At 48.1% G+C, this 27,272-nt stretch overlaps 1 protein-coding gene across 1 annotated transcript in view; it reads right to left on the reverse strand.

The window, feature by feature from the left end:
• The window catches only part of Carmil1 (capping protein regulator and myosin 1 linker 1), a 310,075-nt gene extending 288,290 nt beyond the window's left edge, over positions 1-21,785 (reverse strand). Inside the window, exons 1-2 of the mRNA XM_004640140.2 lie at positions 21,607-21,785; positions 16,301-16,398 (exon numbers count right to left, since the gene is read on the reverse strand). Coding sequence (XP_004640197.1) covers positions 16,301-16,398; positions 21,607-21,646 — 138 coding nt within the window. The 5' untranslated portion in view covers positions 21,647-21,785. The remainder of the gene's footprint in view (positions 1-16,300; positions 16,399-21,606) is intronic.
• Positions 21,786-27,272: the final 5,487 nt, after the last annotated feature.

Genomic DNA, 27,272 nt, shown 5'->3' on the forward strand with positions numbered 1-27,272 from the left:
GTCCCTGTGCTTTGCTAAGCTTGTTCTAAGTAGGTGCTTTAGACCACTGAGCCATCTCACCAGCCCAAAATATAGGCTTCTAACCACTTCAAAAGTAAGTATTTTGGGGGCTGGCCAAACAGCTCAGCAGATTAAAACGCCTGCTTAGGCAGACACAGGGTCTGGGGGGGGTTCGATCCGCGGGCCTGCCATGCCAGCCCCACATCCGGGGCATACTAAGATGGCAACTGAGACTAGGCATGGTGGCATGCACCTGTAATCCCAGAGCTTGGGAGGCTATAAACAGGAGGATCACTACAAGTCCTACCTATGTAGTGAGACCCTGTAGACCCTGTACTAAATATATTTTAAAAAGTATTTTTAAAGGTATTAATTTTTTTTTAGGTGAATCAAGCATAGCTATATGGTAGAACTGTAAATTACCAGACACAAATATAATTCTAGAAGCTAAGTATAAGCAGGCATATACACATCCGATCTGTAACAGCCAGGGTCAGTTCTGCCACACAGAGGACACTGGACAGTATGGGAGACATTTTTCACTACCCTAACTGCAGGAGGAGTGAGTAGGGTACCGGCACGCAGTGGGCAGAGGCCAAGGATGCTCTGCCCCTGCTGGGACGCACACCACAGGGCCCGCAGAGACGTGTTCGGTCCAGGTGCTCAGCAAGCTGTGCTGGAGACACCCAAGGCCGGCTAGCAAGGGATAACCCAGCACATCCGAAGAACTCAGCACGCCCTGGGCTGAGTGTGGAGACGCAGAGCCGCAGCCAGCGAACCTCTCCACACCCAACTCCTGTCCCGCAAGAGCAGACATGGCTGACATCCAAGAGGAGGGTATCTAAGTGAGGCCCCCACAAAGCCCCAGGGGAGCAAACACCTGTCATTGACTGAGTTTTCATGAACCTTACTAAGTAATGTGAACATGGAAAGGGTATATTTCTGCATAAGTTCAGATTTGCAATGAAAAAAGATAAGAAAATTCACACTGCAATCTTCAGAGACGTGTTTTTCTGAGTGTTTGAGCATCTTCTTAAAGATTTCACAAAGGCTATGCATCCTCCTGGCAAGGGTGGAAACAGCCTAAGCCCGTTCTCAGGGTGCCTGTGCTGCCTTCGTAGAGCACTGTCCAGAGAATGGTCAGTATCTTGTGCAAGGCCAGGAAGAGATGCAAAATTGAGGTTATTTCTTTAGAAATATTTCTACAAGACCCACCTGAGCAATCTGTGACTCTATCAAAAAGATTCCTGTTATCTAAGCCTTTGGCATGGTCTGTACGCAAACAGCTACAAGTGGGAACTCAGCATAGGGCTATCAGCATCAAAATGCCACATGTGGTTTTCAGAGACGTTACATGCAGCACCTCTTGACTTCCAAGACATTATCTATGACGTAGGTCCTGCTATTTTTTGCATTTTACAAATGAGAGGAGTTAGGCACAGACAAATAACTTCTCCAAGGTTAAATGATAGTGAATGGCAGTTCCAGGATTCAAACCCAATCAGGCTGACCAACCACACAGAGAAAGCATCTGACAGGAAAGGTACAAGAGGTCTGCACAGCAACTGCTCATGGACCCAAGGCCCAGAGACCACAAGCATCGTTCTCTGGGACGTGAGGATGTGGAGCCCTACTCTGATGACCAGAGACTGGCTCTTCCTAGAAAGGCAACCAGCCCAGGGGCCAGGATGTGAACCCAATCTGCACATGGCATTGTTGTTCAGCTCTGAGAGTGACCTGCACATGTCAGATGGAAAAACAGATGCCTCTTTCATTAAATCTCTATGACAGGTGCACATACACAGGATGCTGCCTCAGAAACTCCAAGTGACAAGGTGCTAATGGCCTGTCCCTTCTTTAGATGCCGTACTAACAAGCAATGCCAGACAGCAAACACTGGACTATCTCCGTGCAGGGGGGGAGGGGGCACACATGACAGATACAGACAGACTGACTGACTGACAGACTGACAGAGACAGAGACCAACCAACCGACTAACGGAGACCAGACAGACACAGAGAGACAGAGACAGAAATGGGGGAGAAAGAGAGAGGGAGGAATCTGACAGACCAACCGAGACCAGACAGACACAGAAACAGACAAACAGAAACAGGGATGGGGAGAAAGGGAGGGAAGAAATTTGACTGACAGACAGAGAGACAGACACAGACACAGGTAACTAGCAGAGACTGGTAAGAATAAGAGGATTATGGAGCTGTTAAAACTCCACAAGGCTTTCTTTTTTTTTCTCCCAAGAAAAACAAACTTTGAAGGAAATAGTTCCCAGAAGTTCTCGATCAACTCATAAGCAACAAATCTGAGGAGGAAAAAGCTCTGCTGAGCAATGAGGCACCCACGCAATCTCAACGGAAGCCCGGCTACACACGTGTCAAGCCTGAGACGCAGCCACTCAGCACCAGCTCTGATTATCGGTCAGAACAGGCAGTGCCTGTGATTCAGTGAACACAGCTGTACAAAATGTTTCCTAAGCAGCTCCATTTGCACCATCCCAAGGAGGCAAGCACAGAACAGAAACGTCACAGAGACCCGAAGGAAAGGCTGGGTGCTCGAAGCACCAAGCCAGCTCTCTGTACCTCACAAAGCCTGCAGGTGCTTCTCCCCAGGTCATGCCTATGAAGAAGGATGAGACCGTCTTTTGGTGGCCTGTAACAACTGATTTAGGACAGACGGGGTCAGGAAAACAAAAACCGCCCACTGGTGGGAACTCACCCAGCAGCCCGGGCTTCTCCCAGCTGATCTTCAGCTCGAAAGCAGCAAGAGTGCTGCCACACCCCATGGGAACCTAGGGGCAGAGACCCCGACGTCGCAGGTGCCCCTCTCTGCTTCTCTGGCTTTTGTCTGCTCTCAGAGGAAGGAGGAGTGTGTCCCTGACATGGGAAGTTCTTCGCTTGTTCTATGACGCAGCAAATAGCGAGGTCCCTCGAGGATGCCACCCTATGCATGCTGGATGGAAGGGCAGCCACAGGCACAGGCACCCACAACAGAACAGGAAGGCAACTCTGAAAAGACTGAAAATACATACTAGACCCCAGAGGACTTCAGCAAGGAGGAAGGGGGTCCCTGAGCAGCAGCAGAAGCAGCAGCACCACCACAGGTCCCTGTCACTGGGCCCCACCCCTCCCAGGACCAGAAGACAGGGAAAGGATCAGGAAGCAGGGAAGCTGAGTGGCATTAGAAGGAAGGATTGCAGATTCTGGTGAAGAGGACAAGGACATAAAATAGGCTTTAAACTATCTGTAGATGGGCAAGGTGGCTCACACGCATAAGCCCAGCTACTTGGGAAGCTGAGGCAGGAGGATCACAAGTTCAAGCCCTGCTTCCCCAAAAAAGTGTAAGGGCCTGGCATGGAGCCCTGGCTAAAGGCCCTGAGTTTGAGCCCTAGTACTGAAAAGAGGGACAGAAACCGAGACCTGTTATCTATACAAGTGATCAGCTGCCCTTGGGAAGTGGAAGAAAAGCAGCGTCTTCTTTCAGAACAATACTAAATTGTCCTCCAAGACCTTGGGTTGGCCCTGTGTGCACATTAGCTCAGGGCTCTTGTTAAGGACATTTCGTCTAATGAAAAGTTCATGAGCCATATCATTTGCAAATCTGCTCACTACCATTTATCAAGCATTCAAAGCCCCAAGCCAAGAAAGTCGCAAGACAGGAGCACAGCCCTAAATTTTACAGCACAGGCTCCCACCTCGTGAGGGTTCAGTCCAGGGAAAAGCTACCAGTGATTCTGCCAAAACAGTGGCAGTGCTCAAGAGCTGTGACCCTGGGACCGCATTTCCAGTCATAGGTAAATGTAGAAGTCAGGCCAGCCACATAGCTCAGCGGACTAAAGCACCTGCTGAGGCAGAGGGAAGTGGCCAACCCCCCATGTGCCATGCCGGCCCCACTCCCAGGACTTGCTGAGATGGTGATTGAGACTGGGCGTGGTGGCACACACCTGTAATCCCAGCACTTGGGAGGCTGAACACAGAAGGATCACTACAAGTCTGATCTATGTCGTAAGACCCTGCAGACCCTATAGACCTGTCCTAAGTATAGAAAAATAAATAAATAGGGGGCTGGAGAGATGGCTCAGTGGTCTAAAGCACCTACTTGGAATAAGCTTGGCAAAGCACAGGGACCGTGGTTCGATCCCCCAGCACCACATGCCAGCCAGCCCCGCCCCCTGGTGGGCTGAGCTGGACACACACACACACACACACACACACAATAAATGTTAAAATAAATAAATAATTTTAAAAAAAAAAGAAAAATAAATAAATGAATGAATGTAGAAGTCACAGCCCTTTCCACCCCTACAGACACAGCCTCAAGGAGACACTGCCGCACCACCACGCCCGAACAAGGAGTCCTGGCCATTAATAATCACAAGGCCTGGACCACGCAGGACAAAGTGTTCTGCTAAGCAGCGGGTGTTTTGTGTGTATTTTTTCCAGAAAATAGAATTGATTAAGAAGGGTGGGTGAGATAGCTCAGCAGCATAAGCACCTGCCTGGCAAACGCAAGATCCTAAGTTTGATCCCCAGTGCCAAAAATGAAAAAATTGATGAAGTAGTGGAATTAATCTCTAGTGAGCCTTCCTACGTGATAGGTGAACAGTGGTGCATCCCTACATGCTTATTGGGCAGCAATTCCAGGAGTGCACCCAAGAGTAAGAGGATGTATGTGCCCGCATGGTCAAACATAGGAAACAATTACAATAGCTGATGATACTGAACATGGTTAGGTAAACTAGAATACACATCTACATGGACCAATGGAGCACAAACCCTTATGGACATAAACCTTTGAAATAAAGTTATAGCCTTATGACAAAATGAAAATTTAAAAGATCACAAGCCAGCTATAGTGGAGCACACCTGTAATCCCAGCACTCATGAGGTCAAAGCAGGAGGGTCACTTTGAGTTCAAGGTCAGCCTAGGCTATAGAGAGTCCTAGGCCAGCATAAACTACCTACAGTGAACATGTCTTGGATGGACGAATGGATGGATGGATGGATGGATGGATGGATGGACGGATGGATGGATGATGGACAGATGGACGGACGGACGAGTAGGCAGGCAGGCAGACTCCAACCGAAAGATCCATCTGGGGACTAAATCAAGAGCCTCTGAACTGAACTATATTCCCAGCCTTTTTGTGAAAGAATCCACTAAAACACCAAGTTGCCCTGGCTGGGCTTGAACTTGTGATCCTCCTGCCTCAGCCTTCCAGAGTACTGGGATTACAGCACTGGGTCTATGCCACCACCCCTGGCTTCATGAGCCCATCTTTTTAAAAATATAAATTTACATATAGGTCAGCATAGAAAAAAGAAATACTTCATTCCAATGGTTATACATGCAATCATAAGATATAGTGATACATTTTTGCATTCCTGAATTTTGTAATTTTTCTTAATAATGAAAATAGCATGGGTACTCCTCAAAAGATAAAGCCCTTTCATGCACATAGCTGGTACACAGTATCAAGAGGCCATCCCTAGGCAGACGCTGCTCGCACTGTCTGGAAGGACACACACTCACCCCTCACCAACCCCCTCCTCGGGGCACAACAAGAGGCTGCTGAAGGCGCCAAGGAAGTCTGTTTCGTCCAGTTTGGATGCCAGCCAAACATGCAAGGAACCCCTAAGCACCTCCACTTTAAAAATCTCATGGACAAAGCAAAGTGATCAGAATCCTGACACACCCAGAAATGCGCTCCAAGGAATGGAACTTCAGTGAGCAAGGCTGTCCAGGCTGGGCCCAAGGACACAACAGCCTTCAAATTCTCCAACCCTACTCATGGGCAAGGGGGAGTAAAGTTTCTCTGAGATGTTCCTGAAGACTGCCCCAGACAGCAAATGTGGAGAGATTATTATGAATCCAGCCCAAAGTCAGAGCGGGCTTTCTGAGACTCGCTTTTCTTATCACTCTAAATAGTGAAACAAAAGGGGCACTGTTAGGGAGTTTTTGTCTAGATGGCCCCCGAAGCCTCATACAGTCACAGGTGGGGCTTTTTCAAAGATGGCTAAATCTAGAGTATGTGTCTGACTTTTGGTGCAATGCTAGGATGAAGGGTACTGGGATTAAGGGTGCCAGATTACTAACTCGGTCCCTCATTGATTTGGTACCACCCTAACCCTGGGAGTCTGAATACAATCTAAGGGACAGAAGGAGGCTTGTCTCGCCCTTGCCACCTCCTGCCTACCATGAATATTTCTCCTCTTTGATACCCACCTGCCACATCACCCTACCTTGCAGCCAGGGAATTCTGGACAGAAACTCCTAACAAAATGCAAACTAAATAAACTTACCCTTCTTCAACTTTGAGTGCCAGGTATCTTTGTCTCAGCAACAAGAATAAGTAGCTAAGACAGGCATTCATCTAAGGGCCATGCTGTGGAAGGGACTGCTTCCAGGCTAGGGAGCCAGCCAGAGGGCCACCACAGCCCCTATGTGCAGGAACCACTGGGGACAAGGCTGGTATGAGCTCTGCCATGCTGTGGACACCAAGGTGTCCATGCCAGATCTGACTGCAGGATGTGACGTGCCCACTACAGTCAATGACCATAAACGTCTCTGGTGACCTAAAGCCCAGGCATCAGCAGAAACAACACATCCACTTCCCCTGCTTCAGGCTGGAAATGCTATGAACACAGGCCTCACCACCTGTACCAGCTAGCTTCCTAGCTCTAAGGGGACTTTCAGTGTACCTATGCATATCTAAAAGGCACTTGCTGGCCTGGGTTCATCAAAACAATGTTTTCAGGGAGTCAGGGGTCTCGATCAGTGATGGCTACCTAGCATGTAAGAGGCCTTGGGTTCAGAACCCAGGGAGAGCGAGAGTGAGAGTAAGAGAAAACAAGAGAGAGATAGACATTTAATCTGAGTCTCAAAAAGACTTTCTCCCAAGACACAAAAATAAAGAAAAGGACTCCCAGAGTCAAAGTGAGCAGACAAGCCGAGTGTCGTAGCCCATACCTAAGTGAGTTCAAGGCTCGCCTGCACTGCACAGTGAAATCTTGTCACACAAAAAAGTGAACAGCCTTTTTCACTTTCCGTATTGCTAACCCCTCTCCCCAACACACATACACACACATACACGCACCCTCAAGCGTATCCTTCTTTCTCCTCTTGATCCTTCTTTTCTCAAAGAATTGGGGAAATTGAGTAAAGGGTTGAGAAAGAAGAGACCACAGTAACATAGACTTTGTAACCAGCATGGCCTCACAGGCCAATCCAAACTGTTGTAGTCTATTAGCAGATAAGCATTTTAGTAGGAAGAGGAGGAGAAGGAGCAGGACGAGGGAAGGGGAGGGAAATCTTCACATTTCAGGTCACAAGCCAGCGCAGCGAAGCATGCCTGCAGTCACAGCTACCTGGGGCTGAGGCAGGAGGATGACTTGAGCCCAGGAGTTCAAAGCCAGCCTGGAAAAGGCAAACCCTGGCTCACAAAAAAAAGAAGAAGAAAAAAAAAAAAAGATTTTCACTGTACTTCAACAATAGAAATTAACAGTGTTTCTAAAGAAATGAAACCTGGAAACCTCACAATCCCCTTTCAGAAATGGCTTTCTCTTTTGTATCTGGTAACTATGAAAAAGAAAGACTCTTCCTTATTCATTCCACATTCTGCTTAGACTTCCTGGCTCCTCAAAGTCCACAAAGACCCTTTCATGACTGGCATCTACTCCCTCTTCAGCCTCCACCCCTTGTACCTAAACGCCCTGCTCTCCCAAGGCTAAATCCCCCAGGCTAGATAAACAGTATCTTTTAAGAACAATGAAAAGTTACACCAAGGCAGTGGGTGTGGGCTCCATAGCCTCCTAGCCCAAGGTCATTTGACTCTTATCCTAACTTCACAAGAAACTGGGGCACTGCAAACTGGAGTAGAAGGTACAGGCAGCTCAGGTAACAGTCAAGACAGTAGGACCCGGACAGTTCTCCTCGAAACCCCCAGGGCCACAGGCTCCAGCCCCCAGCCCAAAGATGGGTGGGTACGAGGAGCTGAGGCCAAGCTTTGAGTTCAAAGAAAATTCTGAAAGGCTCAAATGTGGGCCCTTTTATTTCAGGTTTGCCAGATCTTTGGCCAACATCCTTGGCAACCGTGCCTGCTCTCTGATACCCACTCCTGAAGATCGTTTTGGTGTTACCGCTATTTTCTAAAGCTCACTTTTCTAGAGCCATGTAACTTCAGCCCGGTGCTTTAGAAAATCACCTATCCACTGAACTGTAAGCGATCCTTAAAAGCTGAGACTCCTTGTGGTACCACAAAGAGAACTGTTCAAATTACCTGACATTGGGTAATGGGCCTAAGCAATGCAAATCCAGGGGCCCAGAGCCATGATTTTCAGAGGACCTTCCACTCTCAGCGCTGGATGTGAATTTCATTCTTACTTTTAGGTGTACTAAGTTAAAACACCAACACACACACACACAAGTGTGTTACACAAAAGTTGACACACTGGAAGGTCAAAGGTCTGCTACCAGCACAACCCACTTCTGCACAAAGCTCAGAAAGGCAACAGCTGCCACTGCTGCTCACTTGAAAGCACCCTGAGACTGTAAGACCAGCCCCAAAGCCAGGAGGAGGTTTGTGGGGCCTTGCTGGAGACCAGGGATTCTCTCCAGGCCGAGCAACCAAAACGAGAACCAACCTCCCTTCTGGCACATTTCTAATTTTGTTTTTTCTGCGTTTTTTGGCACCGGGAATCAAACTCAGCACCTTGCATTTGTGAGGCAGGTGCTGGCTGCACTGCTGAGCTATATCTTTGGCCCTTGAATCTCCAATTGGTTCACCCAAACAGTCCCAAAGAAAGCACTAAGTTTACACCATTTGGTGTTTAATTATGAGCTTGCAAAACATACTATTCAGATGCTGGTGTTTTACAGATCCTATGGAAAATTGTGTATTTGTTAAAATTAGCCTTAGATTTTTTTCTAAAAACCTGGAAAGCACTGGCTGATGTCACTGCACACCATGATTTCCAGGGTGGGTATTTGTCTGAAAAGTGACCATCACATGAGTCATGCAGCTACATCAACTGAGACATTAAGAGCTGGAGAGTCAGGAGAACATTAAACAGACCAGCTGTACAACATGCACACGGCCCCGTGCAAAAGAACAGTTTCCATATGGAGGACAGCTAAGATCTGAAATAATCCAACACCAGCTGGGCGTGGTGGCACAGGCCTGTTATCCCAGGACTCACGAGTCTGGAACAAGAGGACTGCTCAGAGATCAAAGCCAGACTGGACAATAGGCTGAGCTCCAGGCCAGCTTAAAGTATAGACCAAGACCCTGTCTAAAAAAAAAACCAAAAAACAAAAAACAAATAAAATAACCCATGACTGATGATTAAGTGACTCAGATACTTATTTTCATCTGAAAGATATTTCCTTTCAAAAGTGCTTTCTAGGGGCTGGTGAGATGGCTCAGTGGTCTAAAGCACCTACTTAGAACAAGCTTAGCAAAGCACAGGGACCGCGGTTCAATCCCCCAGCACCACATGCCAGCCAGCCCCGCCCCCTGGTGGGCTGAGCTGCCCACACACACACACACATACATAAATAAATAAAATTTAAAAAAATAAAAAATAAAAGTGCTTTCTACATAAACAAATAGAATGTGAGTTAGAATTAAAGGTTCACAGTTAATGAAAGACAGGATCATCAAGAATAACCCCCCAAAATAGGTGTGGAATCCCACAGCTATAATCTCAGTATCTGGGAGCCTAAGGCAGGAGGATTGCTGTGTGAGTTTGAGTCCAGCCTGGGCTATAAAAACTATCTCTCTCTCTCTCTCTCTCTCTGTCTGTCAGACACATACACACATACATATACACACTCCCAACATTTGTAAAGCTAACTTATACTTATTCCAATCAAGCCTGATTAAGACATTCAAAATGAGGGCCCGGGGAGATGGCTCAGTGGAATAAGTGCTTCCCTGGCAAGCGCAAAGGACTGAGTTCAATCCCCGGTTCCACCAAAAAAAAAAAAAAAAGAACAAGCACCAAAAAAACCCAAACATTCTTGGGCCAGCCAAATAGCTCAGCAGATTACAGCACCCAAGCAGGCATAGGGGCTAGGAATTTGATCCCCAGGCCTGTCATGCCAGCCGCACCCCTGGGGCACACTGAGGCAGCAATTGAGACTGGGCATGGTGGAGCACCTGTAATCCCAGCTCTTGGAAGGCTGTAAACAAGCAGATTACTGAGTCCGACCCAGTAGTGAAACCTTGAACACCCTGTAGACCCTTCCCTAAAATACAAAAAACAAACAAAAAGAAACAAGAAAAATAAACAAAAGTATGTTGAAGGGATTCTAGGCAAACTTTTCAAAACAAAGTAGACAATGAATGGTTTTAAAAAGAAGTAAACGGGGCTGGGGAAATGGCTCAGTTGAATAAGTGCTTGCCTGGCAAGTGCACGAGCCTGAGTTCAAGCCCTGGTTCCGCCAAAAAGAAAAAAAAAGAAGTAAACAAGGGCCTTTGAGATAACTCAGCACACTAAGTGCCTGCTTAGGCAAGCACAGGGACCAAGGTATGATCTCCAGCACCACAGGCCCCATAGGCCCTGGCCACCAGTCTGGGCATGGTAAAGGACACCTGTAATCCCAGCGCTGGGGAGGCTGAAAACAAGAGGATCACTATGAGTCCTAGCTGCAGAGTGAGACTCCATACCAAATACATAAGAAAATAAATAAATACATTTAAATAAAAAGAGGTAACCAAACCAAAACCACTGTCTCACACGCCACTGCCCCTCCCTACACGGTCTAAAGAGCAAGGGTATCTGGGATATAACTCAGGGCACAGCACCTGCACTGGGCCCTGGGTTTGATCGCCAGAGTAAAAAAGACAAAGGAAAAAAGATGTTTTGGCTGGCATAGAAGTATATGCCTATAATCCCAGCCACCTAGAAGGCTGAGGCAGGAGAATTCGAAGGGGGCCTGGAGTTCAAGACCAGAATGGTAACACAGCAAGATCCCATCCCTAAATAAAATAAATTTATAAGTTCAAATGCCTCAAAAATTAGTAAAGATTCAATTAGCAAATGGGAGGCAGCAATAAAATAAGAGCCTAAAAAAAGAGGATCACTTTCTAAAAACATTCCCCTAGGGGCCAGGGAAATAGCTCAGTGGAATAAGCGCTTCCCTGGCAAGTGCAAGGGCCTGAGTTCAATCCTCAGTTCTGCCAAAAAAAAAAAAACATTCCCCTCAAGATAACAAAGGAAGGGGGCTGGTGAGATGGCTCAGTGGTCTAAAGCACCTACTTAGAACAAGCTTAGCAAAGCACAGGGACCGTGGTTCAATCCCCCACCACCACATGTCAGCCAGCCCCACCCCCTGGTGGGCTGAGCTGGCCACACACACACACACACACACACACACACAAATAAATAAATAAATTTTTTTTAAAAAAAGATAACAAAGGAAGGTATCACAGGAATAGATGGCTTGTCACGCCAGCCTGGCCAAAGTGGACCTGCTCCCGACTCGATAAAGCACCCACGGGCTGAAGGACTGTCTCCAGGAGACCGCCCCACACTACAGATGGCCTATTCCTACCTGCTGTCTTTGCTTTACACCACACCAAGGGGCACCCGCTCTGGCCGGTTCCACCCCACTTCCCCAGCTTGTCAGGAGGTTCTCCGGCCAAATAATTCTGGAATAGGCAGCCTTCCTGAGTCTTAGAAAACTAACAACACACAGGTTTTTTTCACATCTCTGAGAAGCCATGATGGAACCGACCTGTGAGGCAGGTGCTGACTGCCAGATTTATCCGAGCGCAGGAGAGATGCACTTCCCTTGCATTTCTGATTTCACCTGACCAGAGCTTACCTTGGGCACTTAGGTCTGCTGTCCTCTGCCCCACAAGTAAGGTGTCACAAACTATGAATCGGCCTTCCGGACCTTGTGGTGAACTGATCCCAGCCCATCAGCACAGGCTGCAAACAGTCAGGCTTTGAAGAACTGACACTTCCTGTACCTGAGAAGACAGGGTGTGGCCCTGGGCTCCTCACACGTTCCCATTAATTAGGTGTTGACCAAGGACCAGGCACTGCACTGACCACTGTTGAAGTATATCCCAGGTAATCTCCAAAGCAAGGTAGACAAACACGGGGTGAAGCCATCTGCCTCACTAGAGAAAGGAAGGGGTCGGCACTGTCACAAAGAGACTGGGCCACCACTGAGAGAACCAGGAAGGACTCCAAACGCTGAGCCCTCTGCCTGGAGCAAGGACAAGAAAGTACACATGAAGGTCACTAGAAACAGGTGGAAGCCAGGTGTGGCGGTGCACACCTGTAATCCCAGCTATTGGGAGGCTGAGGTAAGAGGATCACAAGTTCTAGCTCAGCCTGGGAAACTTAGCCAATTAGCAAAAGCCCGCCTCAAATGAAACATGTTTTAAAGGCAAGGGATGTAGCTCAATGCTAAACGCCCTAGGTTCAATCCCTGGTACTTCAAAAAAGAAAAGAAATGCAAGAACAAAAAGAAGAGTGGAGGCAGCCCAGGCTCTACTAAGCTAAGCCACCTCTGGCTTCAGCCTAATTGTCCCCTCTGTCCCCTCTGTCCAGAAGGACCTCTACTCTCCCTCAGTGATCTTTTCCTCCCCCAGGGAGTGTCCACTTAGGAAACTTCTAGAAGCCTCCCCTGCCCTCAGGCCTGAGGTATACGACCTTTTCTGCACTCCTGCAGCCCCATGCAACCATTTACACACATCCCCAACTTCTGCCTCGTGCCTACCTGTCTACACTGTGCCACCTGCCACAGGGAGGGGAGGGGGTGCTCAGTAAACATGGAACAAACTAAGATAAAAATCAGGCAAATCAAAAACAAGAGCAGATCCTTCTAAAGGACAGGCTCCCTTGTCACTGAACTTGGTGACCACTGAACAACGCGGCGAAGGTCATCATCTACTGTTTTCAGCATGATGACAGAAGACTGGCTCTGAGAGTGGAAGGTGTGGACCCAGGTCCCAGGCCCTTCAGTAACTGCCTGGCTGACCCACGGCAAGTCTCTGCTAGCCTCTCCTATCTGTACAAAAGAGATGTCAAAAGCCTTCTGAGGGGACTGAGGAAGGAAGGTCATATATGAATGTTGGCTCTGCAAGCTGTTCAGCATGGGACAGTGCAAACGATCAGCTGTTAGGATCACAGGGAGACAAAGTAGAAACAGTAGAGGTCTCACTGCATAAAAGGAACACTTGTGTCTTTAGAAGACAGAAAGGAGCCCAGGGTGGGCCTGGGGAAAGGATCCGAAGTAAAATACAACCAAGTCTATGGCAAATGTACACCTGCTCATTTATAACCCATCGGAGTAGAATAGCCACTGATGATATTAATTTTCTCTGGTACTTTAGACGTTATGTTTCAGCTTTCCTTCTCAAACATGAAGCCTGTCAAGAGGAAGACAGGCCTGGAGTATTTCTATCAATAAGCACTGCCCCAAAGGAGTACAGGCCAAGCTTCTAGAAGCTGCTGAGACTCCAGGTTTGGGGAGATAACTGCTTCAATTCAAATACATTTTCAATTTGCTTACAATGTTAATTCCAGCGCATTATAACATAAGACCCCCCATAAATCGTTAAGTACCAACCATAACTCTATTAATGGTTCTACTTTTACTGAGCACAAAACCATCTTTGAAATTTTATCATTATAAACTTTAGCTATGGCCTCTTTTTAGCTTAGCATAATGAACAATGTACAAAGTGATACAAAGTTCCATTTGGCAGACTACCATAGCAAGCTCAGCTCAATAGTAAAATGGTACAGAAGTGGGCCTACCTTGTACAGGGACTACACAGATACAAATGCACTTTGCAGCTGGTGACACAGCTCAGTGGTTTTTATTTATTCTGAGGTTCTCAGCATTGAACGCAGGGCCTTTGCACTAAGCCACGCCCCCAGTCCTTTTTTTGTTTTTGGAGAACAGGTTTTGCTAACTTGCCCAGGCTAGGCTCACACCTGCAATCCTCCTGCCTCAGTCTCCCAGAGAGCTGGGATAACAGGCGGGGACCTCAGCACCCAGTGATAAAGCTCTTGCCTACACTCCCATCGCCAATAACACAATCCTATGGCTAAACAACCTTAAGGAATACATCATAGAAGGAGACTTACTCTTCACTGATGCCACGTAAAACACAACAATGGCCCCTGTCATTTCGCCATCGATAACCCTAGCTGCACGTCTACATGAGCACATTTTGCTGAAGGGCAAAAGTTACACTTTCCCACTTCAATGCCTTCTGGCATCATGACTTGTATGCATGCCATCTATCAACAGCAGAAGCCTTGCTTATATCTCCAAAAACAGGCAGTCCCGTATCTCGGAGGTAAACATTTCATCAGATTCTCAAAACAGTTATAATCAGAAAGACACTTCAAGTTATGCAGGAACTTCAACTAAAGAAATGGACTGTTAAGGCCGAGCATGGTGGCACATGCCTGTAAACCCAGCACTTGGGAGGTTGAGGCAGGATTGTTGTGAGTTCAAGACCAGCCTTGGGGGGCCCGGGAGATGCCTCAGGAGAATAAGCGCTTGCCTGGCAAGCGCAAGGGCCTGAGTTCAATCCCCGGTCCCACCAAAAAAAAAAAAAAAAAAACCAGCCTTGGCTACAAAGTGAGCTCAAGGCCAACCTGAACTGCAGTGAGACCCTGTCTCAAAAATAAACAAGCGGTTTGGTGAGATGGCTCGGTGGTCTAGAGCACCTACTTAGAACAAGCTTAACTAAAGCAAAGGGACCGCGGTTCAATCCCCCAGCACCACATGCCAGCCAGCCCCGCCCCCTGGTGGGCTGAGCTGGACACACACACACACACACACACACACACACAAATAAAAAATAAATAAATAAATAAATAAACAAGCAACAAAAACATACTCTAGGGGAAAAAATGCTATAGGGTGATGAAATAGTATTAGTCAAACACGAAAAAATACTGAAGACAAATGGCAAATACACGATATTCAACATACTAATCTCCATTTTTGCTCGTTTAACAAATTTCCCTGATAAAAAGTCAGAATATTCTCTCCACCTATGCTTCACTTTATGTCATAATCTCAACCTAGAAACCACCAAAATACCACAAAAGGTACTTCACCCCTCCAAGGGTACAAACCAGCCAGGCATGGGGGCATGCACCTGTAACAGCAGCCCATCAGGAGGCTGAGGGAGAAGGATCTCAATTTCAAAACAACCCCCACCCCCCAGGAATTCATCTCCTATGCTAGAGGGAGCCCCTCGTCCAGGGGCAGCACCAGCACACTCTTCCTCCGGCTGGCATTCCCTTTGAAACACCAAAAGCCAAAGCGACAATTACATTTGTTCATATTCCTAAGTCACTGACCCCGAGGTGGACTCGAATACAACATCTGAGGAATTTAATTAAATGAACCAACATGATATGAATTCTTTAAGCGCCTGAGTAAAAGCTTGTTAATAAAGTCCCATAATCAGCCACAATATCAAAGATAATAAAGTCCATTTAATATTCAACTTCAAACAACATGAAAATAAACTCTAAGAGATTATCCAAACCAGGTACTATGACACAGTCCTGTAATCTCAGCTAGGCAGAGGCTGAGGCAGGAGCATTTCAAATTTGAGGCCAGCCTGGAAAAATTAAGGAAACTCTATCTCAAAATAAGAAAGTCTGGGGAATGTAGGTCCTTGGCAGAGCACCTCTGGGATCAATGTGTGATACCAAAAACAAAACACAAATGGGAGAGACACAGACAGACAGACAGATTATCTGAATATACATGTCTGTCACAACTGGCAGAAATACAACTGGAAAACTTTGATCCCAGTTTTAGCTTTTAACAAAAAAGATTCCAAGGGGCTGGGGAGATGGCTCAGTAGGATAAGCGCTTGACTGGCAAACGCAAGGATCTGAGTTCAATCCCCGGTTCCGCAAAAAAAAAAAAAAAAAAAATTCCAATTAATGAAAAACAAAATGATCCCTGGGACTCTGGGTGCAAACTGCCAGAAGTAAGCTGGATGTGGGTCCGCACACCTGTCATCCCAGCTGAGGAGGTTCACTGGCAGTTCAAGGCCAGCTTGGGCTACACAGGGAGACCTTGTCTGAAAAACAACAGCAACAACAAAAACACAACAATTAATGCTGCAGGCAATCACACAACCAAAAACAACAGAGGGGGCTGGGGAGATGGCTCAGGAGAATAAGTGCTTGCCTGGCAAGCACAAGGGCCTGAGCTTAATCCCCAGTTCCAGCACAAAAAAAAAAAAAAGGAGGAAAACACCATTTTAATAAAAACAAATAACACTTACCAGCACTTTGTTTTCAACTCTATCTCCCTTAACTTCCAGCTTTACTTTCTTCTTCACTGCAATCTTTATCTTCCTGCCAATAACATCCTTTATGCTTTCTGGAAAAAAAAAAAAAGGAAAGAGTTTCATCATGTTTTGATTAAAAAGAGAAAAAGCGGGGCTGGGGAAATAGCTCAGGTGAATAAGCACTTGCCTGGCAAGCACAAGGGCCTGAGTTCAATCCCTGGCTCTGCACAAAAAAAAAGAAAACGAGAAAAAGCATTAAGAAGGGTTTCTCTTTAATTAAGGGAAATTTCTTTCATTGTTTATCTGCTTTTATTTGCTTGCTTTAACAAGCTGATAGTTCCCAGCCATTGGGAATTTAATGAACAACCACTTTGCGCCTTACACTGTGTGCTCAGATACTACAGCAAAGAGAAAAACACCTGACACAACGCCAACAGATGCAAAGCATGGTGTAATCTTGCCTGGAAACACAAGGTAACAAAGTTAAAAAAAAGCAACACAGTCATCAGTGGCATTGAACACTACTGCACACAGGTCATCAGCACAATGGGAATTCATTAATTCTCAGTGACTTCCGGCCTCAGCATTTACAATTGTTCACCACAATGAAACAGAAATACCATATCCTACAAGAGACTTGTCACAAAGGTTAGGGAACACAGCAAAGAACAAGAACTGGGCCCAATGATTCAGCCAGAAGAGGCCGCTCTTAGCCTTCTGCCTTTCCAAAATCAGCACAGCACAGCACACCAACGGGAGACCAAGCCATGCAAAGGAAGACTCAGGAGGAGACTCGTAAGAAAATGTGTGATGGGGACACACCCCCAGGCACCCGCCTGCACACCGGTCTCAGTGCATCCCACCCCAGCTGACCGTCTCCTCCTCTGGCCTCTGGTGCTCCTGCAGACTTTGCTCATCTCCAACTCCTCTCTCTCTCAAGCAGCAACTAGTCATCAATTGTCCACAAACCCACCCTAGAAACAGCCACTGGCCCCTGGGCCAGGACCCTCCACATGAGGAGCCTCAGAATCTGTCTCACCAAGACATAGACCACGGCACCTCCCAGCCACAGTGGGGCCTTCCACCCCCAAGTCTCCTGGTGCCACTCCTGGCCTCTGCCGCGGTCCATCTAGCATGAGCCCAAATCTCTTCGCACACTGTTTAAAGTTACATTTTTCAGGCTAACTTCTCAGTACATGGCGACAGACCCAGTCAGCTCTAACATCTCCACCTCTCATGCCCCCAAGTTTTGTATATATTATTCTTTTTTTTTCAGATGCCTTTGCCCTGTTCTCCTTATTAGTTGAATTCTCCTTCAAAAATACTACTCTTTTTTTTTGTATTTTTAGGGAAGGGTCTACAGGGTGTTCAGGGTCTCACTACTACTAGTTCAGATTCATACTGATCCACCCACTTACAGCCTTCCAAGAGCTGGGATTACAGGCACATGACACCACACCCAGTCTCAATTGCCATTTCAGCACACCCCAGGGGCAGGGCCAGCATGGCAGGCCCAGGGATCGAACTCCCAGCCACTGGGACTGCTTGCAGGCGCTTTAATCTGCTGAGCTATTCGGCCGGCCCTCATTCCCTTCTTCTCTTAAGCCTGCATTGCTCTGTGTTCTGAACAGCAATCATTTTGGTCTATTCATGTGATAGAGGGATCCACACGGAGGAGCACCTCCCACGTGCCACGCTCTCTTTGCATGCTGGACAGAGATGGTCCCCACTCTTCTCACAGTTGATGACCTAGCAGAGGTCACGCAGTGGGGAGGGGTATGTTATAGTCAGAGTTTACAAGGGAAAGATTTAAATACAAGACATAATTTATGGGATTATTATAATATTCACCCAGAGTCAAATGCAAAAAAGTGCAGGAGATCTGTCCATGCACAAAGGCCTGGATCCCACTGTAATGTCCTGCACCAGTCCAGCTAAAGATCCAGAGCCCATGGCAATGTTCCACACAAGTCCAGCTGGAGCTCAGAGCCCATGACAATGTCTCCTGCAAGCCTGTGCCCAGGATCTGCCCAAGGAAGGCCCAAAGGTCACTGATAGATGCTAGAAAGTCTGCATGAACAGGATGAAGGATCTGTGCCAGCGAGCTGAGGGATCTGCGCTGGAGCCAGGAAGTGAGGCTCAAGGTAAGGACCAGTGCTCCTCTAAAAATAATTGCAGCCATCCTCAGCAATACCTCAGATTCGAGCTTCTCTGATGATGAGAACAGCGGGGGTCATATCAGGAAAACCAGTGTGACAAGCTTCTCTAGGAGAATCAACAGAACACCACCTTCCCCTCCAGTTCTGCTTCTGTGGTGTTGGCAGCAATCCTCAGATGGGCCTTCCACACCCAGCGTGATTCGGTCTAGCCGGGTGTTACAAAGTGACCATTAGTTAATCCACCACAGGGTACCACTGAATGAATCCATCATAGGCACAAACTAGAGTACAGAATACAGTCCAGCAAGATGCAGGAGAAAAACAGAATTATTATATTTCCAATGTGTGTTTCAGTTGATGTTTCAAATTGCTAAAGCATTCCACACAATTCAACAACTAATTATGTTTACTGAAGGGTGACAAAATTTACTCATTGGGACTACAAACATCCGTATGAAAGTTGAGTGGGGGCTGGGGAGATGGCTCAGTAGAATAAGCACTTGCCTGGCAAGCGCAAGGGCCTGAGTTCAATCCCCGGTTCCACCAAAACAAAAAAAAAAAAAAGAAAGTTGAGTGGCACTGTATGGGCAAGAGGAAAGGAACGGAGGAAACGGCACTGTCAGCAGAGGCACGGGCATGGACTATGAGGAAGCTCAGCCTGCTCCAGCAGCATCCCGGGGAGGAGCCCACAGCACCCAGAGTTAGCAGTGCAGCCACCACTCCACCAGACCTAGAAACCAGCACTGGCAGCTCCCTTGCCCCCTCAGAGAGGACTGTGGGAAATGGGCTCCTGAACTGGCCTGAGTTCTTGTGCAAGGCTCCTTGGGGCTCATGGAGCCTGCTGGGGACAGGAATTCTAAAGGGCAGCTGTGTTTGGTCACAAGGCCATTCTTGCTGCTGTGTAAATGGGGTCTCGAGAACCACAGGGTGCACCCAGTTCTTTTTAAAATTGTGTGTGCCTGAGACGAGTCACAATTCTACTTGGCCAAGCAATGTGCTTATGCCTACAAAGGGGGAAAAAAAGCAGCATAGTGACTCTTGATTCCAAAACAACAAAATCAGAGTAATGTGGAGAGAAGCTACCGGTGCCCATGGAAACAGAGGCCTGGTTTGGCCCAAACTCCAAAGCAATTTTCCTGCTAAGGCCACTGAACACAGACTCCCTGTGATGCAGAGCTCCACAAGGGTCTGAACCAAGGAAAAGTAAATAAATAAGAGTGTATGTGTGCTCACAAACAGGAAAGAGACTAGGAAGTCATAAACCCAAAGACTAAGTCACTATCTCTGAGTAGTAATAGTGGGTTCCACCCACTTTCTTATTCTCACCATGCAAACTTGTCCTGCAAAGAGCCTGCATTTATTTCATGATCAGAAAGTGACACAGGACACTGTTGAAATGCCTTGGGAGATTTGCACAAAGGAATATTCGGGCTAAAGTTGTCCCAAGGCCACCATTTTTAACTGACCAGAGCAGAATCCTCCTGACACCTGAATTCCGAGAGAAGTGCATGTGCCCTCATCCCTCCTTGCAGCCTAACCAGACCCATACAGGCCTAGAAAACATCCGAACAGACTTACCACAAAATGTCACTTGGGGTCAGGGAAATAGCTCGGTAGAATAAGCACTTCTCTGATAGGCACAAGGGCCTGAGTTCAATCCCCGGTTCCATACCCCCCCAAAAAAAAGTCACTTGTTAGAAGGAATAGACAGGCAACACCTCAAAAATTCCATTTTAAGTTGTGGATCAAACTGCACTTTTAAAATACACCAATGTATCTATTCCTGGGAGCCATCAATTATAAAGCAGGTGCCTTATTTCCACTATCTTCACCCTTACTTCCACATCTAAGGACAGTAATCACCTCAGCTTCTCAGGACCAAGCTCCAAGAGGACACATAAATTAAGACTCTGCATTCTGCCTGAGGAGGCCACCTAGAAGTCTAGGCCTCCATCCTCTCTTCCGGTGTCGGGTTGGAAAAGTCTGGGCCTCCCCAAACAGGATGGGCCACTTTCCAAGACTGATGCTTTATCTCAAGAACCCATTGCACAGGGTTGAGGGAACTGAGACCAGAACAGGACTGCCGGGTGCAGAAAGACGCCCACGCTCTGCGCTCCGCTGAGATTGTTTGAAGCCCCCACTCCCCAACACTTTTAATTAAACAAAAGCAGTGACAGCCATACAAACTAGCAACACCTTCTCATCAAGTTTCACCTTCACAGTTAGCAGGTACTGACAGCGAACACACAAATTCCTCCTGTGTCGTCGCCAAAAGCAACTTAGGGCCACATTCCAAGCACAGGAGGAAGGGGAGCTGAGAACTTCCGCTGGTAGGCACCTTTCCGAGGACCAGGTGTGCGCGGGCCGAGAACCGCCCGGCGGGAATATGGGTCACTGGGACTCAGAACTCTACAGGGCACATTCACAGCACAATAGGATAGACAGACACACAAGCTTAAACCTGGGTTTTTAGAAGTCGGCTCCAACCTATTTTAACCCTCTGGATAATTAAGTTAAACCCGAAGATTTACAAACTAGCTCCCTGTCCACTCCCAAGGAGCTAAACCCCAAGGGCCTCAGACAATGGGTCACCTTGCACAGGTGTCACACGCCAGTTCCCTAAGCGGTAGGGGTCGGTAGGTTAATCATTATTAAAATAAGGCTTTTATCATTAACCCCCAGTTTCCCGGTCGGAGTGTGCATCGGTCCGGTAACCCCTTCGCTCCCAGCTCAGGCACCAAGCCACGCCTTGCCAGGCAGTCAGCGTCCCGGACGGGCGCCCCAGCCCCCAGTGAGCGCCCGAGACCCGCATCTCCGCGGGGCGCTCCCGCGTGAGCCCGCCGCGGGCCGCGGGCCCAGGACGACCTCCCGGGCTGTCCCGCTGGCCTCTAGAGTTTGGGGAAGCGGCGAGAGCTGGAAAGGGTCCCCCTGGCTTTCAGAACTCCCGGGACCCAGGCGGCCCGCGTCCAATCTGCGCCACCCCGGGCCCGCGGGGGCTCCCCGCGCCGCCCCTCGCGCGACTCGGCCCTGCGGGCATTGGATGCGCGCGAACTTCCCGGTGCCCCCTTCAGCTACAGGGGCGCGGAGACCCAGAGACCCGCAGCGGGAGGGGAGGAACGCGAACCGCGGCGCCAGGCTCACCTAGAAGCTCCCTGGGGACGTCGGCGCTCTCCTCGGTCATGGTGCCCCTCGGTGCGGGGTGTCACAGGGCCAACTCTGATTTCCGGCTCCTGCCTTCCCCTAGCCCCTTGCTAAGGAGTGAGCCAAAAGGGGGGGTAGAGATACGGTGCTGCCGCGCCCCCGCCGCGCCAAAAAAAAAAAAAAAAGAGTTGTTAAGACGAGGTGGGTTTGCGGCTGCTGCTGCTACATGTCGCCTCGCCCGGCTCCCGGCGACAGCGCGGGCGCGTGAGTCCTCAGTCGCCGCGCCGGCTGCACCCCCTGCGCGCCGCACCTACGGCCTAGGTGGAGGCGGAAGGCGCGGGAGGCGGGGAGGCGGGCCCGGCGGGGACGCGGGCCTGCCCTGCTCCTTCCCCTCCTCCTCCAGCTCCTCCTCCTCCTCCAGCTCCTCCTCCTGCTCGGCCCCTGCTTCTCCAGCGTCTCCGTCTCACCTCGCGAGAGCCGACCCAGCCCTGGCTTCTCGGTACCCGCGGGTCCTCACCCGCAGGCGCAGGTCCCTGGCCTGGGGCGCACGCGGGGACGCGCAGTGCGGGGCGGCGGCGGGCGCCCTCCGTGAGCCTCCGCCTGCCAAGCCGCAGGAGCCCTGCGCCGGAGTGCGCCCGAGAGCCACCTGCTGGCCGCCGGGGAGCAGAGCCGGGAAGGGGTCCTGACTCCCGGCCCGCCCTCGGGATTCAGCCGCGGGACGCAGCCCCAACTGCCTGGGACGCTGTTTCTCCCTGGGACCCTTTTACAAAGCGCCGTAATTTTCCGGCCTCCCAAGATGTGGAGTCATCGCATCAGTTATTAATACTCCGTTTCTGGCGCGCAACAGCAAGACGAAGCCTGTAAACACGGACCATCTGGTGAGGGGACGCTCGCGTGTGCCCAATCGGGATCTCCGGACGCAAGGACCGAGTTTGGACTCGCGGAGGAACCTCCCACCCTCGGGGCACCCGGGAACTCTGTCCCTTCACGAACGCCAGGAGCTTGAAGCTAGCCGTATCCTATCTGGCTCGGCTCCCTCCAACTTCCCTGAGCTCCACCCCCAGGGACGACTTCAGGGCCAATAAGTGCTTGTCTGTGTGGCCCCGCAGCAGGGAATGACCCTGGCTGTTGAATCGGGTTCAGTTTTTAAAGAACAAAAAACGGAAAGAACATAGGGAACCCCACGCGCGTAGCTGTCCAGCTTTTGTTTGTATTTGGTTGGGGGGGGTGTTTGGTTTTTTGTTGTGTTGGCTTTTTGAGGCAAGGTCTCCCAATGCTCTTCAGGCTAGCCTTGAACTCTAAAGCCACCCTTCTGCCTCAGCCTCCTGAGTGTTGGGATTACAGGCGAAGACCACCAGTAATGGCTTGGCTGGCCAGTTTTAAACGCTGCTGTTGACCTGAACTTTCCTGAGAGGAATCTTCAGCCTCTGAGCTGGGCATTAGCTTTGGGGATTCACTAACCAGGCCGTTCCAGCCCCTGAATTCCCCCACCCCTACTCCAAGTCTGCTAGCTATTGGCTTGCAGCCTCCTCCGACGGTTATCGGTTTCCTACCGGTGTTCACAAAGTGGCCAGGGTTTATCAGCTCACTGGGAACCCTAAAGCAGCAGATTACCTGAAACACTTTTCTGAACCCAAGCCTAGGGTGCTTCTTTTTCATTGCCTGGGTATGTATCTAGCTTTACTATTCAACTCTTGAATTTTTCCTTGGTTTGGGTTTTGAGAACAAAATGAAGGCGGAGAGAGAGAGAGAGAGAGAGAGAGAGAGAGAGAGAGAGAGAGAGAGAGAGAGAGACAGGAAGAGAGACAAAGACAGAGACCCTGCTGTAGACAAGTGCTCTACCTCTGATCTCCTCCCACTGCCTTAAATAGCTTTAGGTAAAGATAATCAACATTTGTTAACTTACTTTTGAGCTTTGGATCTCAAGTTCCTAACCATTTGTTTCAAAAACTGGCAATTTCTTTGTTACATATTTCCTCCATACATGAAATATCTTTCTTTTTCCTTCTGCAATAAATGGGAATTAACACCCCCAAAGTGTCTTCAAATGTATGTGTTTAAGCAGACTTTTCTGGCACAAACCACTGAGCTTTCAAAAAAACACAGAAGGTTCCAAACCATGTGGTAACTTGTGAAAATGAGAACAAAAGATTTTCCCCCTTCTGGCCTGAAGTTGCGGAAAGGATAAAGGGAAGGCTGTGTGGCAGCCCTGTAATTCAGGATTCTTGGTTTCTGCTGAAGGAGCTGAGGACTCAGTAAAAGAATCCTTTTCACTACAGCAAGGTCCTGATTGGCTCCTGCAGCTCTGAAGAGGTGGCAAGCTATGTGGGCCTCCTTCACAGCCTCCACACATGGTCACCTGCTTGTGGAAATGATAACCACTTACGTCTTTGGTGCAGAATCCATCGACGCTTGGAACATCACATAGACAGCATGAAGCGGCCCTGTGCTGAGCTCCAAGGCCCAGCAGCAGCAGGCACCCCCAGCATTGCACAGCCGCGGTGCCCACTTAGAATGCAGATTACACTGGGCAGAGTGCACCCCTTGAGAAAATCTGCCAGGCCATAGTTCCTCTTGCTGCAGAAACAAATCTATACTGTACCTGGCCCCTGCTTCCAGACTTTGAAATTCAGCTCTTCTCTGACAACCTTGAAAGAGTGGCTAAACCACTGCATGAAACAGTTGCCATGTAATCCTTTGAGAACTGCACCTGTATCTCAGACATTTACAGATGACTGTCTGAGCAAGACAACTGGAATTGGTCATCTGAAACTATGAACTGGAAAATAGAACTTTTTCCAGGGAGTCCCTACTGCAGTGAACTTTAAAAATGATAAATACAGTGACATGCATTTAACATCTACCTGCCACAAAGGTTTTTTTCAAACTTCAAATTAATGGCCAGACATTTGGATCTATGTAGTATATTTTATAATTCATTATGGTGAGAAAATACTCTCTAGAATAAAAGCAAGTTACTGAAAATACCTAACATTGATATAATGGCCAAAGGTACTACCACAGCACACATCCTACAATGATTAAGCCTGTAGAGACAAAGATAGCAATAAACTAACAAGCTCATGGACTCACTGAGATCAGTTTCTGATCCTGCCTAATTCATGGAGGATTGGTTTTAAAATGAGAAAGTTGGGCCAGGGAGATAGCAGCATAAGTGCCTGGCTGGCAAACGTAAGGTCCTGAGTTCAATCCCTGGTGCCAAAAAAAGGGGGGGGGGAGTTTTCAGAAATATGACATTGATGTCATGTCTGGAAAGCCTGGACACTATGGCTCACCACACTCTGAAGCCACTGCTCTGCTGAGCACAACTCCCGAGATCCTAACCCACCTGGTAATGAACTAAAGAAGTGGTTTAAAATAAAAGAGGACAATTTATTTGAAGATGGAGAATGAGGAGGAGAGAGATGCAGACAGCAGGTGCTCCGCAGGTGCAGGGAGATTTGAAACTTGAATGGCTCTTAGATCCGGGCTGCAGTTCCTTTTATTGAGAACCTTGTCCCACACGGGCTTCTGGGATCTGATTGGTTCCCTGGCCTGCCTTTCAACCCAATTTAAGATTTCTTCTAGGGGCTGGGGAGATGGCTCAGTGGAATAAGCGCTTCCTTGGCAAGCACAAGGGCATGAGTTCAATCCTCAGTTCCGGAAAAAAAAAAAAAAAAATTTCTTCTGACCAGGTGATCTTGTTGTCTCTGACCTCTTAGAAGGTAGGATTATGGTTTGGGACCTTAAGGACAATTAGTTTAGGTTTAAGGATTAGATAGGGACTTTGCTGTTTTTATGTAAATCAAGCTATCTGGGAACTTCCAGTCCTGAGGGTTTGGGTTTTTTTTTTTTTTTGGGGGGGGGGGAGTGGGGGAGAATGACAGGAATGGAACTCAGGACATGTGCTTGCCAGGAAGTGCCAGGCAGGCACTAGTGCCACTGAGCTATATTGCTGGCCCCTTACCCTTGAGTTCTTCGCCTTTGTCTTCCTAATTGCTTTAGTTCAGTGGCCTTTGTCTTTGTAATTCTTCAGAGTCCAGCTTTCTTTGCCCTTCTAATTGCTAGAGTCTGGCTGCCAAGGTCAAAACTGCCTTATTAATTTTTAATAAAGCTCACGGAGGCCCTTCCCATCCTATCTTCCTACCTACAGTGGCTCTGTCTACACATTCTTTCCTCTGAGACAACCTTCCAACTGCTATTGGGGAAAAGGGTGGTGACTCATCTGACCTCTTTGTGCTAACTGGGATTGTAGTTGGGGAGCAGCAGATGGGTATCTTTAGCAGAGAGGGCCATCTAATGGACCTCAGCAGAAGTCTGCTACCTTTACAAGGGGTTTTGTTGTTTGACCACTTGGTTTGGCAGCCTCTAGGTAAGAAAAAAGCAAGCTTTACCAAGAGATTAGTGCACATCACCAAAACATGAGCAATAGAATGGAGAGAGAGGTTGAAAAAGTAGCCAGTCAGACACAGTTTTCAAAGGACTGGAATAGCAATTTTAACCAGCTTGGCCTTAGAACATCAGCAGGGGTCAGTGAGGAGAGTCCCCCTTTATATGTCTGGTCTATATTATTATCTTACTATATTCTCTTGTGAGGTATGCAAGACCAAGTTAAGGTGAGACCTTTGTTAATCATTTACGTCCTGATATATCAATGTCAGTCAAGTCTCCTCAGCCATTCCTTCTGGAACCTTTTAGTTTAGTTCCTTCTGTCAGATGTGTGGTTTACTAGGATGGGCACAGTTTGTGGTAGACCACATGGCACCCTTTGGAAGCATGGGAATATTTTTCACTTTAGTGACCCTTCTAGCATGCACACTGGTTAACTCCTGGCTTTTGGGGTCCAACAATCCCTTGCTCAGAAGGTTGGGTGACTCAAAGTTGCAGGATCCTGTAGACAGGGCCCCACATGTCCTGGGTCTTTGTTGACCTTAGAAGACCAGGGCCAAAATATTGGCCATTCTCTTAGCCCATGACCTTTTGTTTTGGTCTCCCAAATCTCAGTTGTTGAACTGTCAGTAAGAGAAGATTGGTTACATCAATGGGATATAGTAGGAGCAGTTAATTTTGTGGTTTCATCTAGATATCCAACATACAATACTTTTGCTTCTCAAGAGGTGTCCTTAATGATATGAGGAGACAAGGGGCAATGACCTCTGGCTACTTCCAGCTAGAAGTGGCCAGAGTTTTGATTAGAGGGTCTAATCTAGAGCCCCTTGGTAGACATCAGGCATTTGAGGTAGGCATATAGCTTTAAGTATGGATGAGACAAAACCAAAGAATCAGTTAAACACATTTTGGTGCACTGGTGAGAGAGCAAATGGAAAGTGAGGGGGAGGAGGTGGAAGTGATTTAGCCAGGGCATTGCTTCAGTGTCCCAGTATCCCTGAGTGAACAGTGGCAAACAGGAGCTGTACTGGCAAATGGTCACCTGAAGAGGAGAATCCCCTCTGGGGATAAGACAGCTAATATCCAAAAGAAATCTCAGTGCTGAGCCACAGCACAAAGAGCTCACCAGGATATTTTGGATTTTCTATCTAGTCCAGAGACAATTTCCCTCCCTAGCAGTATTGGCTAAACTTTACTCCATCCTGCTTAAGAAACACAGATTAAGGGCTGGTGAGATGGCTCAGTGGTCTAAAGCACCTACTTAGAACAAGCTTAGC

The sequence above is a fragment of the Octodon degus genome, unplaced genomic scaffold, assembly GCF_000260255.1.
Source record: "Octodon degus isolate 3935 unplaced genomic scaffold, OctDeg1.0 scaffold00119, whole genome shotgun sequence".
In the NCBI taxonomy this organism is placed as follows: domain Eukaryota; kingdom Metazoa; phylum Chordata; class Mammalia; order Rodentia; family Octodontidae; genus Octodon; species Octodon degus.